General features: G+C 37.3%; 1 protein-coding gene across 2 annotated transcripts; it reads left to right on the forward strand.

Moving 5' to 3' along the window:
• Positions 1 to 5,080: 5,080 nt before the first annotated feature.
• mat1a (methionine adenosyltransferase I, alpha) lies at positions 5,081 to 15,080 on the forward strand. Of its 2 annotated transcripts, XM_054600073.1 has the most exons (10): positions 5,081 to 5,337; positions 7,608 to 7,685; positions 8,081 to 8,203; positions 9,329 to 9,441; positions 10,312 to 10,455; positions 11,060 to 11,185; positions 11,273 to 11,365; positions 11,464 to 11,646; positions 11,751 to 11,884; positions 13,077 to 15,080. In XM_054600073.1, exons 1-10 carry the CDS (start codon positions 5,271 to 5,273, stop codon positions 13,177 to 13,179), a joined length of 1,164 nt encoding a protein of 387 aa, XP_054456048.1. In that variant the 5' UTR covers positions 5,081 to 5,270; the 3' UTR covers positions 13,180 to 15,080. The 2 variants fall into 2 exon arrangements, with proteins under 2 accessions (XP_054456048.1, XP_054456049.1); XM_054600074.1 differs by lacking the exon at positions 13,077 to 15,080 and having other exon boundaries at positions 11,751 to 11,888.
• The last annotated feature ends 539 nt before the right edge of the window (positions 15,081 to 15,619 follow it).

Below are 15,619 nucleotides of genomic sequence, written 5' to 3' on the forward strand. Positions count from 1 at the left end.
GGTGAGATCTTGCGTGGAGCCCCAGATCGAGGGAGATTATCAGTGGTCTTGTATGTCTTCCATTTTCTAATAGTTGCTCCCACAGTTGATTTCTTCACACCAAGCTGCTTACCTATTGCAGATTCAGTCTTCCCAGCCTGGTGCAGGTCTACAATTTTGTTCCTGGTGTCCTTTGACAGCTCTTTGGTCTTGGCCATAGTGGAGTTTGGAGTGTGACTGTTTGAGGTTGTGGACAGGTGTCTTTTATACTGATAACAAGTTCAAACAGGTGCCATTAATACAGGTAACGAGTGGAGGACAGAGGAGCCTCTTAAAGAAGAAGTTACAGGTCTGTGAGAGCCAGAAATCTTGCTTGTTTGTAGGTGACCAAATACTTATTTTACCGAGGAATTTACCAATTAATTCATTAAAAATCCTACAATGTGATTTCCTGGATTCTTTCCCCCCATTCTGTCTCTCATAGTTGAAGTGTACCTATGATGAAAATTACAGGCGTCTCTCATCTTTTTAAGTGGGAGAACTTGCACAATTGGTGGCTGACTAAATACTTTTTTGCCCCACTGTAATTAAAAGTGTCAGCATGAATTGAATGTTAAAATCAAGCGAACATTCCAAACCTCTGAAATACTTACTGGACAGCCATCAACTGAGCTCTAGTTGTCAAACAACAGCAACACAAAGGTTATCAGGCATTTATCATTTTGCTCTTCATCTTCTGAGGGGCCCAACGGCTCTGTGGATGAAGGTTCAGGAGGATTTGAACTTTAAACTTTATTTATAGTGTGTCTTCAGTAGGTTTCTTAAAAACACCTCTTTACATTGACCTATTGAAGCAATAACCTCATTTTTTAGTATATCTAAAAAAATGTTTTACCTATAGGATTATGTGAATTCAATGCTGAATGATGCACAGTGGCCACACAGCACACTGTAAGTGTAGTTTATTTAATATATTATTTATTATAAGAAATTTCATCGAGAAGTGCGTCTTCTTCAGAATCAGTCTTGACACACAGAGAAACCAGTAGGGGAAAGTAACTAAGTACATTAACTAAAGTACTTTAACATGAGTATTTCCATTTTCTGCTCTTCAATTTAAGTACATTTCAGAGGGAAATACCCTTTTTACTCCACTACATTTATTTGATAATTTAAATTACAAGTCATTTAGCCGATTCAGATTAATAATTCATAATATAATCAACAAATACATTTTGCTACCATTATAGATTAAGGGAATCCCAAACTACCTGGTAGTATATACAGTAATTCAAATGAGTCCTGCTTTACCAGTGGCAACATTAAAGCAATTTTCATATTAATCCATCAATAATTATAATCTAGTAATATAATATACATTGTTGTGAAATGGGCCATTCATAGTATTTCTACACTGTGGTATTGCTACTTTATTAAAGGATAAGAGTACTTCTTCCACGGCTGAGAGAAAGTAAACGTGGTCCCTCACTCCAGTAATTTTATCCTTTATTATTTTATTGGATGGTTTTATTGTGTGCACATCACTTGAAATATAAGGATACTGGAAACAGACATCAACAAAGCCTAACTTATTTAAAGGGTTTGATTAGGGTCTTCGGCTAAAGAGGAAAAACTGTGTTAGATATGAAGTAGATTTGTTCTATGGAGTTACAGAATGATTCAACACTTCAAATAACTGTAGTTGAAGGAAATATGGCCTGACCTTGTGTATCATGATTGCACTGTTTTTCCTGACGGACTGACCTTCATGTGCATGATAACTATTGCCGTCTTTGAAGCCCTTGGAAGTCTCCGTTTCACAGTTTAGTCTCATTTAGAACATAGAAAAGTCAATAAGTTACACTTCGAGGGTCACAGTATCATCTATATTATTTTCCTAATTCTCCAGCACATATTCACCCCCTTCAAGCTAACATGTTATCAAAGCTCTGATAGCAGTTATCTTTCACAGTAACCAGAACAATCTTGTTAGAGTTCTCCTGGTCAGTCATTAACAAATGTTTAGAGGCAATCCACACAAACTCAGAGAGGAGTCAGCTTCACGGGGCTTCACGGAACAAGTGTTGAGTCTTGAGTGTTTTTATCCGCAAACACGGACTGTAGTCAGGCCAACATAAACAGAGGTGTATCGACCAAAGGTCACACACTGTCCCGTCAGACTGGCTCATGTCTTCTCTTGTCAATCTAGTTCATGTTTGTCGCATTTTACTGTCCCTGACCTCTGACCTCTGTCTCCTTGTAGACCGTATCTGTGTCCCAGTTTCATACTACATGCCAAATCTAAGCCGGTTTTAAACATGTAGAGTGTTAGCGCATTGGAGAAGCTACAAAATAAAGTGTAACACATTAAGCATACTAACAAAACCTCTTTTTTTTTTTTTAGTGAACTGTTTCTGTCACAATTGTGTTTGTTCATCCTTCTTTTAAACTAGCAAACAATTCACAAGTTCAGCTTCTCATCCGTTTATCCATTGATTTGATTATTTCAACATATGATGTTGTAATCAAAATGTGCATCCATTACTTTTAGCTTACTATTATCATTTCTCTGCTTCCTTTCTAACTAGCTTTCTTGCAATATGACATATCTATCTATTTATCTGGGGTAGTGTATGTGGGGATTTCCTCCCATAAGAGTTCTGAACTTGTATAGTCTTTGGGATTAAATCTTTTTTTGTCAGTAGGGAAAAATTAATGGTTTGAGTCCCTGAGCACCTATTATATCATACTCAGCATGCAGCTACAGGATGGTACTAGGTTTGATTTGGTTTTGCTGGCCTGGGGTAAGATTAGGTCAGCGTGCTACTTACTTAAGTGGCATTTACTTTTTATGTTAACACAGCTGTTTCTAATTCTCGCACATTCTTCCTAACAACACACACGCACTATATATCTGCACATTGTGTGTGAAGCTATTGTGAAGAAAAAATGGTCATGCAATTACTGCTTGAGAAGCAAAAATCCCAATCTACATTAACCATAGAAGCAATTTCTATGGTTAATGTAGATTGGGATTTTTGCTTCTCTGGTTTAATCTGCTTTAAAGAGTCTTAAAGCTATAAGGAAGGGTGGTATTTTATACACTACAGAGAGCTTGTTAACATCCCTGTCTCATTTCATGGAGCCAACTCAACACCAGCTGAAATTAGAGCCAGATGAGAGAGAATTAGAGAGAAACGGTTTGTCCATCTGCGCTGTTTACGCTACAAAATATATTTGTTTATCTCTCACAGTCTGCAGAGCTTGTATACCACATGAACAGGTACAGAGTCAGTGTCTGTGTTCGGTTTACAGTCCCATTGTTTCTCCTGTATGTGAGCATCACTTGCACAAATAGTCCTCTGCAGTCCCTGATATTCTACTGAAACACAGGCACAGAGAGTCACCTTAAAGACCACGAGATATCTGAGAGACACATCTTCATTATTTGATCTTCTCTCAGGAAATGGCTCGATATTTTCTGCAGTTGTGTACGGAGACAAGAGCCTCAGGCTAGAACTTTGATGGACAAGAGCATTTAGACAACACGTGACTGTCTGCTCCAAATTTAATTGTCGACAGTGATGCAAAGTAACTATTTACATGGTGCTGTACTGTAGTACAAATTTGAAGTTCTTTTCTATGATACTTTAAACTTCCACTCCAGTACATTTCAGAAGGAAATATTCCACTTACTTACTTAACTACATTTATTTGACCTATAGTTGACACTCAATGTACATTTTGTTTACTAAACTCCAATTTCAAATGCAGGACTTTTATTTGAAAGGTATTTCTATTCTTATTTAAGTAAAACGTCTCAGGACTTCCTCTGCATCAAACAATATAATGTATCTATCCTACTAGAGTCCCTTAGTTTTTAATATTAACTGCATTTTGATTAATGTCCTTCTGTACATTAACCTAAATAAAATGTTACACATTTTTAAGGCGGCAGCAGACCACTGTTTTCATCATCATCATCATCATCATCATCATCATCATCATCATCATCATCACACTGATCGATAATGTACACGCATCATTTAAATGTTGAAGCTGGTCAGAGTGGAGCTGATTTGAAGTATTTTGCACTAATTGGTAGTTTGAAATATATATATATAACAATTACAATTACAATAACAATTTAGTATATTTTTATCAGCCACTCATCAGGCTTTCATGTAAAATCTCAATCTGCAAATGAATAAGTAACAATAGTAGTCACATAAATGTAGTGGAGTAAAGTGTAAATTATTCCCTGAAATGTAGTCAGATATTAGTATAAAGAAGTATTAAAAAGAGGCACTAAAGTACAGTGCAAGTACCTCAAAATTGTACTTAATTCAAGTACAGTGTTTAAGAAATGATTTAAGTAATTATACCATTAAGGAATAGTTCCAGATTAATATATAAATAGACTAATTGATTAATCGACTAATTGTTAAAGCTCATATGTAATTTACTTTGCGTTCTTTACTATTTTCATTTATAAATGAACAACTCTCAATATGATGTAAACAGCAGTAGTTGCATCACTTTTTTGCAGTTGACAACAACCACCTTTCTCTCTCTCCCTCTGTCCATAGGCTGATTGGAACTGGCCGAGTCCCAGCAGACAGAGATGTCCCACTGGTTTGAGGGGGAGAGGGGAACCCCCTAAATAAGATGTCCCTGCTCCCACTCACAAGCCTCTCACCTTAAAGCAGTGATGGTGAGGACAATAAAAGTACACTCAGGCATCATACTGTACACAAGGGGTTAACAGGCTGTTTTCACAAGCTGTAAATGCCCTCCCATCATACACTCCCCCCTGGAATGGACTGTCCCACAGATTCACATGACAAATGTGTGTGTGTGTGTGTGTGTGTGTGTGTGTGTGTGTGTGTGTGTGTGTGTGTGTGTGTGTGTGTGTGTGTGTGTGTGTGTGTGTGTGTGTGTGTGTGTGTGTGTGTGTGTGTGTGTGTGTGTGTGTGTGTGTGTGTATGCTTGTGTGGGGGGTGTGTGTGTGTGTGTGGGGGTGTGTGTGTGTGTGTGCGTGAGTGAGTGACATAGAGTGTGCACGTGCGTTCTCTTAGCCATATATATTGGGCCATGTGGACACAGACGTGGAGTTTTGTAGCATAGACTTTGTATTGACTGCAGGGCTGTTGGCCTCTCTTTCTTCATTTCTCTCTTAAAGAGAACCAGCAGGAATATAAAGCAGCCCTCTAGACCGCTTGTTGGAGGGAACTGAGCAAACTTTTCTCCCACACCATAAATACGGCAAGTGGCACTGTAAAAAATAAAAAATGAGTGACCTGCTGGAGGAGGGCTCTTTCATGTTCACTTCGGAGTCCGTAGGAGAGGGACATCCAGGTGAGTCTTCAATCAACTTGAGCTACTTGTGTGCAGAATTAAGTATTTTAAGTAACAGTTATTTAAGTGTTTACTGTAAGATATTTAACTGCTTGTCAAATTTCTCTACAACTTGTAAAAAACATACATTTTCATATATCTTTACCTTTTTCTTATCCAAACACAGAGAAATAATGATTTAACATTTCTACCAAAACTGTAGAAACATGCATATGAATAAACTTTATGCAAGCTGGACAAAGTGTCCAAAATAGCTCCTCAGTGCTGAGCATTTACTCTCCAAGCATGGTTGGTATTCCATTCACAGCAACATGTGTTTACTGCCGCTCACTCTCACTTATGGGCAGCAGGAGGTGAATGTGTGTGACACACTGGTGTAGGGTTGCACACTGAGGAAAAAAGTGTCGATGTCACAAGATGAAATGTATGCAAACCTACTGCCTGAAATTGATTAAAATGACCTCTTACTGTTGACCTGGCTGTAAACTCATTCAAGTCCAAAAATTAACAATCCCATGTTGAAGATACTTTACTTTGAGTAAGCATTATATAAATATTTAATAAATGGTTTATAACATGCTAGTTATCAGTAGATATAAGTGCTTATTAATGTATTTGTCAACAACTTTTTTTCTTGTGGGCACCCATAAGTGAAGGCTGGTGTTTGATTATTGGCAATACATTCAATACAGTTGTAATAATTGAAAATAATTGAAAATTATTACAACTTTATTTTACTTTATTATTAGAAGTTATAATCACTTACAAATACGGTATAATTAACAAACCCATGAAACGGTATTTATGGCTACTTACAACTACTTTATAATGTGTTATAAACCATTTATTGAATGTTTATATACTGCTTGTAAATGTTCAATAGGACTAAAAAAAAAAATGTTGTGTTACGCAGATGTACAGCCTTAAAACCTAATGCTAAAAGCTAAAATGTACTCTACCCGTTACAATCCTTTAAGACCACCCACCTCCCCCCCACCACCGTGTGTTAAATGTGTTGTAAATATGTTACGAAGTCCCCTGTTGTGAAAATCAGTAAACCAGTTGGGCAGCTTCATCTGATAACGACAGAATGTGACTTAGTCCCCAAGATTATGTTTAACCACATTAAAAATAAATAAATTTCACTGATTTTGAATCGGAGAAATTCATGTTGGTTGTGTTTTTACATTTAACTTTTTATTGAATAAAAGTACCTATTTATTATAGAGAGATACCATATCTCCCTCACTTGATCATGAAGTAAATATTGTATTGCATATCAAGTCTTTTAGGTCTTAAATGGAAGAATTTGATAAAAGTTGATGACCTAGTTAACAGTAAAAAGCAATGAAGAGAAAAACAAACACACATGTTTATCATCATCTAAAAAAGGCACTTAAGCAGTTTCCAAGATAAGATATCATAGTTTTTGTTTCATCTTAAGTTCAGGTTATAACAGCAGTGCTGTGAAGAAACGCAGATGGCAAAATTTACCAGAGAAAATGGTCAACAGTAAGAATAATATTTGTTATATTTTATTAATTAAATATTTCTTATAATAGCAGAAGGTAAATAAAGCAATAACAAACAGTTAAGCCTACTCTTATAATATAATAATATAATTGATAGGCTTAAGGCTTTCCATACACTGTTTGTACATTCACACACTGATGTGAGTGGCCTTGGGAGAAGACTGCTGCACAAACCTTTTTATTTGATGAACACATCTGGGGTGTTCTCACAGATAGCGGCCATTTTTGACGATCAAATGTGCATAGTCATTCAGCTGCAGACTGTAAACCAACTGCAAAGTCAATCTAAGTGAAGATATGCAACATTAAATTGAATTAATTGTATGTCCCCATATCTGAAAATGAATGCTGAAACTATATTTATAGGTTCTCCACGTAACGTTGAGCCAATGCAACCAGATGTTGATGTTGTTACCGATGACCTGTGTGTTGCATTACTTCAGCAGGATCACAGAGAGAGATAACGGCAGTGAGGCATTGTTATGCTGCTGCACTCCAATCCGACTGACACAATTCAAATCCAACACATTTCCTTTTTGGAATATTTATGTGTAACCTTTCGGAGACATTTTTATAAAACCTACAGTAACAATGTGACAATCCATTTATTTTTTCCCTCGTTCAAATGCTCGGATTGCTACCTCCAAAGTGCATAGATCTCATTGCAAATAAATTCAAATCACACTGTCTCTATCCTGAATCTAAACTTTTTGTTTTACGCTTGTTGCCTCTCCACAGACAAGATTTGTGACCAGATCAGTGATGCTGTCCTAGACGCTCACCTGAAGCAGGACCCAGATGCCAAAGTGGCCTGTGGTGAGTAAACTAGAATTCAGATGGAGACAGAGAAAGAAAGAGACTTTATGTAAGCTTCATCTCAACATCTTAACTTGTTTTTTACCATCTGCAAGTGAGACAAAGGGCAACATGTGGTCAGTTTTGACATATAGTGTAAACAAACCCGGTGGCCTTAATTTAAGTTGTCTGGATTGTTACATTTATTTAATGTTTTTTGATATTGACCTCTGAGTGTCACAACATGACCACCTGGAGGAGCAAACCTCTGAATTTGCTGAAAACGGCAATCGGGCTTGTCATGTGTTTACAACAGCTATTTCCAAGCGATTGAAGTCAAAAGTAGACGTGTGTCCAAAATGTTCTAATAACCCAAGGTGTTTAAAACATATGTAATGTGTTGATTGTTTTGACAGAGACCGTCTGTAAGACTGGCATGGTGCTGCTCTGCGGAGAGATCACATCTCGGGCCAACGTGGACTACCAGAAGGTGGTGAGGGAAGCCATCAAACACATCGGCTACGACAACTCTGACAAAGGTGAGAAAATAACTTGGAAATCAGAGATTTACCGTTTTGTAGGTGGAAATTCATAATTATGAAAGAACATGAATGGATGAATTGAATATAAACAAATACAGAAATCCCCGCAACCTCAGCCTCTCATGAAAATAACTAATACAAATTTGCTTCTCACAAAACAGACATCTGAGTTTTGGTGCAGCATTTAAATTATAATAATTCTCTGAAAGAGATAAGACTAGCAAACAAAAAAATGCCCCTGATTCTAGACCAGTCACAACAGAACAGTGACATAACTGTATGGACTCTGTACTTTGGAGCCTGGCTGACATGTTTATTTAACAAAAGAATACCAAAAGTCAAAAACAAGAAATTAGCCAATGTTTCTATGAGAATTGTAAACATATACTTGCTCTGTAGTTAAAAGATTTTCCAATGGAGGAAGACAACAGGAACCTAGAGCCAGTAAAGGGTGAAACCCTAAGTTTCTCCTCACTGTCAGATGCAATCACAACAGTTGATCTTTAGTTTAATCTGATATTATCATGGAACTAATTGGAAGCAGCTTGTTTAGCATTTTGCAGCCCTGATTCATTCAAGTGTTTCTAGGCAAGAAGTCGTAGCATTTAATATATAATTTGTAAAGTGATACCTTGAAACAAAGGGGAATGTTTGTAACATAAGAAGGAATTTATTTTTGTATACCAATTTTGACTTTCAAAAATTACGCTAACAGAAGCCTAAAACTTTAAAAATTATTATCAGGTTATTACTCCGTTAATGTTACCAAAATTAAACATTTTGATGCAAATATTTCACTTTAATAACCATTTTATTGTTGCAGGTTACCATACTGTTACCAAAATATGACTATAGTAGTACTAAATTGTTTTGCCTTGTATCTTTAAATGTGTTTCCCCATATAACACTTGGTTTTTGACCCCTTATTACTCTGCTACCTACATTTCAGTCTAATATTACCTAGATATACCCATTGTTAATACCAAGCTTTTACCTGGTTATTGCTTTGGTCATTTCATGGTTTTACTTATTTATTACTTTAATTATCACACATTTGCCCCGCTATTATCATGTTATTTCCGAGCTGTAATGTATATTGCAACATTCACTGTCCCTCTGTAGGTTTTGACTATAAGACGTGTAATGTGCTGGTGGCTCTGGAGCAGCAGAGTCCTGACATTGCTCAGGGGGTGCACGTTGACAGAGCGGAGGAGGACATTGGAGCCGGAGACCAGGTACGACTGTTGCAACAGGAAAATGTGTCCTTTGGCTCATGTCGCACGAAGGACCGGGTGATAGTGACATAAGTCGAGTATCATAGTTTGTTTGACTAAATACTACAGTGTAGAAGAATTGAGACAATTCAGCAGAGATGGAAGAAGTACTCAGATCCTTTACTTAAGTAAATACTCCATTACAAATAAAACTACTGAAAACGTAAATGTATACATTCTGCAGAAAAATGGCTCCCGTGACTAACACATTAATACTTGTGCATCAATGCTCACATTTGACTGTATTTAGACTCAGGTAGTTTAGTCTTGTGATTCCAAACTATGTGGTCAGGCCCCCTCCACTGGGTCACAAGATAAATCTAACAAGTCATGAGATGATAAATGGACTATTGTATGTATAACTACTGATACGTACAATATGAGAGTAGCAGAATTATACTTACGAAGGCCTACAGTACTTTAGTAAATGTATTTAGTTACATGTCACCACTGAAATTAATGTTAAGTATAAATCAATCTGAGAGATCAAGAAAGTGTCAACAATTTAATTAAGTTTTGCGATATCTATAATACCATATCTTAAAATGTCAAATAAAGCTTAAGCATAACTTTATCTACCAACATTTTTGTTATAAAAAATGCTCTTTTTATTCATCATATCTTATATAATTTTATATCAATATAACTATCTCTAACTGACTCCTCGCAGGCTGCAGTATAGTGCAATGCATTGCATATCAATATTTTATCATTGTCTACATTCTTTTTCACAGATTCAGCCAAACTTGACTTTTTCCTGCTGATGATGATCTGTGTCATTATACAGTTTACATGTTTCTGTTTCTGCTCTGACTCTCTGTGTCTCTGCAGGGTCTGATGTTCGGCTACGCCACAGATGAGACGGAGGAGTGCATGCCTCTCACCATCGTCTTAGCCCACAGACTAAACTCAAAGATGGCTGAACTCAGACGCAGTGGATCCATCCCCTGGTTGCGTCCGGACTCTAAAACACAGGTGGGGTTATGTGATATAATACAATAAATGCAAGATTTTTCTTTTTTTTTCCTTCCCAAAACACAAACAAAACCACATTAGTCTTTGTTTGAATTAGTACATTTTTTCTACTCTGGATGTCTTCCAAGAGATTTATTTTGGTGCCAGCAGACAAAATCGGATCAGAAATGGCTACTGCAAGTATTTAACAAAAGCTTTGTGTGAAGAAAGAATAGGCCTTTGAATGATTTTGAGGTGTTTTGCCGCTGACTGCAGCTTTGTGACATTAAGTGTCTAATGCCTTTGTTTCCCAGGTCAAATATAGGTTGTTAGAATGTCAGGCAAGAGTATTCAAACACAGAGTTTTAGATTGATCACAGATTGGACTGATCCCACATTTTCAATACGACAAAGAAGTATTCAGGATGTGTCTATGTACTTAACTGTCTTTTGCAAATACAGCCACTTTTGTGGGGATGTTAGACGATATCAGTAGTTTCAAGTGAGGGTCTGCACAGCAAAAACTGATACAATCATAGGAAACTTTAATCAATGTGGAAAGAACTGTAGATTAAACAAATTCCAACATGGTGTATCAGCTTTTTGACCTGTTTGTGTCTCACAGGTGACAGTGCATTACGACCAAAAGGACGGAGCTGTGATCCCCAAGAGAGTTCATACCATTGTGATCTCTGTCCAGCATGATGACTGCATCTCTCTGGAGGAGCAGAAGAGAGTCCTCAAGGAGAAGGTAGAGCCTCATAAACACACCTAACTGGACTCTGACTAATTCATTGCTTAAAATATGAAGGTTTTAATATTGCATTGATTTAATCAGGTGATCAAAGCCGTGGTTCCTGCTAAATATTTGGATGACAAGACCATCTACCACCTCCAGCCCAGCGGTCGCTTCGTCATTGGAGGACCTCAGGTGACCATCACATACAAGATGTTTATTTCATCTAGATATTAAAAAGTCGCCACTGATTTTTTTTTTTTGCTCATCTTCTCCTCTTCTTTGCCCAACAGGGTGATGCTGGTGTGACAGGCAGGAAGATCATCGTAGACACATACGGAGGGTGGGGAGCCCACGGTGGCGGAGCTTTCTCTGGCAAAGACTTCTCAAAGGTGGACCGCTCCGCTGCCTACGCTGCTCGCTGGGTGGCCAAGTCTCTGGTCAAAGCCAATCTGTGCAGGAGAGTTCTGGTTCAGGTGAGCATTCAGAGTTTAAGGCTTTGCGTAGATGATCTGTGTTTGAGGCATAAACGTGCAGATAAAAACATTTCCCTCTACCTGTCTGTGTCTGTGTGTTACAGGTGTCTTATGCAATCGGAGTGGCCCAACCTCTGTCTATCTCCTTGTTCACCTACGGTTCATCCCAGAAATCAGAGTCAGACCTTCTCCAGATTGTCAACAAGAACTTTGATCTGCGGCCAGGAGTCATCGTCAGGTAAACATGACAACACGACCTCTGTATCCTCCTTACGCAAGAGAATTTCAAGGCTGCTTCATTTTGAGCCACTGTGTGTTTTTGTTTAGGTTATTATGGCATCTTTTACCTTAGTCTGATGGCATATGTTTTATTCTTGCAAAATTAGACGATCTCTGTCAGATTTCCTTTGTTTTTATTACCACTAGGAGGTAACAAAGTTTGACATTTTCAAATTGAACACATTGTGGCTTTAAGATGAGGGCTTTGTCCACATTTACATATCCTTCAATACTTTTACATTGAAGGCTATATGCAGTAATGGTTAGAAATATTACATAAACATTCAGTTGTCAAACATAAAATGTATTTTTTTTCAAGCCTCATTTGTAAAGGTACACAGCATGAACCAATGCCACATACTAAAGCATTTATAGCCAAAGCTAGTTTGCATACCCATCCCTACATGGGCCTTTAGAATACACAAAACTCAAGAATAAAATACAAACAGAGTAACACATAACGCAAACAATGATGGAATACACTTATCGTAAAACTCAATTACATTATTATTTGGAACAAACTTGGGCTCATGGATGAATTGATTACTTTTTTGAGGTCAAAGGTCAAGGTCACTGTGACTTCACATCCGTCCCGCTCTCCTAAAAGTCATATCTCGGGCCTCCCCCCAGGGGAACCTTTGAAAATATGCTAATGGTAGAATTTTGTGGTTTTGAAGATGTTTTCTTTTTTAATTGCTGATATATGATTTTCACAGGGACTGAAGCCTTTGTGATCGTTAAAATTTAGTTTTTTTGTTCTGTGTAAGGAGTTCCAAATTTTCCTCCACATTACTGATTTAAACGTCATCCGGTCTATCGAAGATGATCCTCTAAATGAGAAGGCGTTGATGTGACCGAAAGGTTTTGAAGGACAAAATTTTGTTAAGGCAACGCCATTTAAAAAAAAAAAAATATATATATATATATATATATATATTATTTAAGGGTTTAAATTTTCTCTAGTAACATATTTTTCTCTACACTTTCAAGTATAAAGGCCTGCAAACGGTTTTGGAGGAGATGTCAAAACAACCAGAACTACATTTATAACATTACAAAAACACATACTCAAACAACATAGGTATTATCCTATGATGTGATTACTGCCCTATCTGGCCTCTGATGGTGCATTTCTTTTGTATCCTCCTTAGGGAACTGAACCTGAAGAGGCCCATCTACCAGCAGACAGCCTCTTATGGCCACTTTGGTCGACCAGAGTTTACTTGGGAGATGCCCAAAAAGCTTGTCTATTAATTACTCCACCTGCGCGGCCTGATCGACTCATCTGGAGGCTGAACAAGAGGCTTCTCTGTGGGCTACAACTGCCAGCTCCGTTAACTGATAAGACATTTTTTAATAGGAAGAAGTAAAGCCAAAGCTTTAGGCATGAGTCAGCTTTAAAGAGGTGAGAAGATAATTATATGCAGGAGTGGTTGTAGCCAACGGACGTATAGTCTAATGGGACTCTCTCCCAACGAGAGCAGAGACATTGCAGAGGACATCTCAGTAACCAGTCCACCTCCTTCCTTCTTAAACATCCAGTTATTGGTGCTTAAGAAATATACGTACAATCATTAAACAGAGATCTTCCCTGGTAACTTAAAGGAACACTTTAACACTGAAAACTATTCACTTAAGATAAATACTTCTTCCCCACTAGAAGCAGGATTTTACCTCAAAGCTGTGAATATTCCTTTAATTGACCAGTATCATGTACAGAAACAACCTCAGTGCTTAATTTACTATGGTTGCTATTGACAACAGCAAGTATTTCATCAGTGACCATCAATGTCAATGTCATTTTTAGTCAACCAAAGGCTCAGCTTTAGAAGAAATGGTAATCTTTTTGTCATGACCAGTGTTGGGCAAGTTACTCAGGAAGTGTAATAAGTTACTTTTTACCTATTACTCCTTTTAAATGTAATAACACTACTTTAGTTTATGAAATCCCTGCAAGCGTCTGAAGGTAGCAGGACACAGATGTTAATTAATCCGTGTTTACCTCCATGAAGTCACATGAAAAGGAAACCAGGCTGCTACAGTATAACGATCAAGACATCAACACACATCAGACTGCTCGGTTATAACTCAATACTTTTTTATAGAGGAGACTTCCGGTTACAAGAGCCAACATAGACTCTTTTCAAACCATTAGACCAGTGATGCCCTAACTGGGGGAAATAATTATATTACAGTACTGCCCAACAGTGATCATGGCTTAAAATTTCCTTTACTATGTTTCTTTTTGTAATTAGTGCTACGGGAAGCTGTTTGCACTGTTACAATCACATCTTACAACAAGACAGGTCATTAAAACGTCGGAGTAGCTATGACCCCTTAGCAAATGTTACAATCAATCAAATGTAAAATAGCCATGAAATCTTGTGTTGCCATGAAGTCTTATTTTCTGTCATCCTTGAAGTTTTTTGTTTTAACATCAAGCTGCTTATATGGTCACACAGCTCAACTGGTGGCTGATTTGTATCTTTATGTCTTTTTTTTAACCTGCAGGCCTGCTGCTGTGAGTCAGCAGATGTGGCTCATTTTAACAAATAACTTGAAGTCTCTTCTCTCTGCAGTGAATAACCAAAACTGCATGCTGTTGAGACTAAAGCATCTAGAATACCACTGATGTCTTAAAATTGCTGCATTTTAACAATGCTATAAGTCTTTGCTGATCCAATTCAATTTCTGACCGAATATCTTGGTGTAAATGCAGATCTCCTTCTATATCTTTGAGATATTTAGCTAAATTGTTACTTAATGTGAAGTGCTAAGTTTGATCTGCAGCTTTGAGATCATTCCACTTGGATTTAGAGGAAAAAAGGGTGTTTGTTAAAACATTTTTCTTAACAGGGCATTTAGAAAATTGAAATTTAACTTAGCTTTCACCATGTCTTAATCACAAAGTATTTAATCGAATTCTTCCCTTCTGATGGGATTTAGGAGTGTGAACAGTACTCACCTTTAAACTTCATGTCTTTAGAGGTTTAGGACTTTGTGGTGCGTTTAACAACCCAAACTTTCATCTACAACCAACATTGTTTTTGTAAGAGAGGTTTTAGTCTATTTAATGTGTTGATCTTCAGTCAACTCTGTTGGCAGAGAAACTAAACAATGTAAATAATTAAACAATAAAGAAAATTAAAGATGAACTGTTGTCTGGCTCAATCCATAACATGCAAGATTAGATTTATGTTGGGAAGATAAATTGCATTACATCAAGTAAATGATTATGTTTTTATCAAATAATATATAAAGGCACATAGTGAGCATTTTGCATTTCAACACAGATTTCTGTGAGGTTTACAGCTGCTAGTTTGTCAGAATGTTCTCACCATTGATTTACTGATTGCATGACTCAGCTAGTTTTTCTTGCAGATATTTAACCATATTGAAGTGAGCAGCGAAAAGTTTAGTTTATACTCACCGTAGTGAGGCTGGTGCGAGGTGTGCGTTCCAGAAAATCGAGCGTGGTAGCGGCGCCTGGTCGTGCACCTCAGAATTGTTGTTACTTTGCACACGCGATCATCTGACTGTCATAAATAGTTCACTGATAAAAGCACTATTTACATGTCTAGGGATCATACATAGGAAGTAGGCCATGAATATGAGATAAGAGTCAACAGATAATTACAACCCCTCTTTGGCATTGTCGAGGTTGGTTTATGGCTTTTTGCCAGTCACAACTACA

This window comes from Anoplopoma fimbria, chromosome 6, assembly GCF_027596085.1.
Source record: "Anoplopoma fimbria isolate UVic2021 breed Golden Eagle Sablefish chromosome 6, Afim_UVic_2022, whole genome shotgun sequence".
Lineage (NCBI taxonomy): Eukaryota > Metazoa > Chordata > Actinopteri > Perciformes > Anoplopomatidae > Anoplopoma > Anoplopoma fimbria.

Excerpts from the sequence above, each read along its gene's own strand:
- mat1a (XM_054600073.1), top strand. The coding sequence starts at position 5,271 with ATGAGTGACCTGCTGGAGGAGGGCTCTTTCATGTTCACTTCGGAGTCC. Across the intron at positions 8,204-9,328 it reads CTACGACAACTCTGACAAAG|GTTTTGACTATAAGACGTGT; the intron begins GTGAGAAAATAA and ends GTCCCTCTGTAG. Across the intron at positions 10,456-11,059 it reads GTCCGGACTCTAAAACACAG|GTGACAGTGCATTACGACCA; the intron begins GTGGGGTTATGT and ends TGTGTCTCACAG.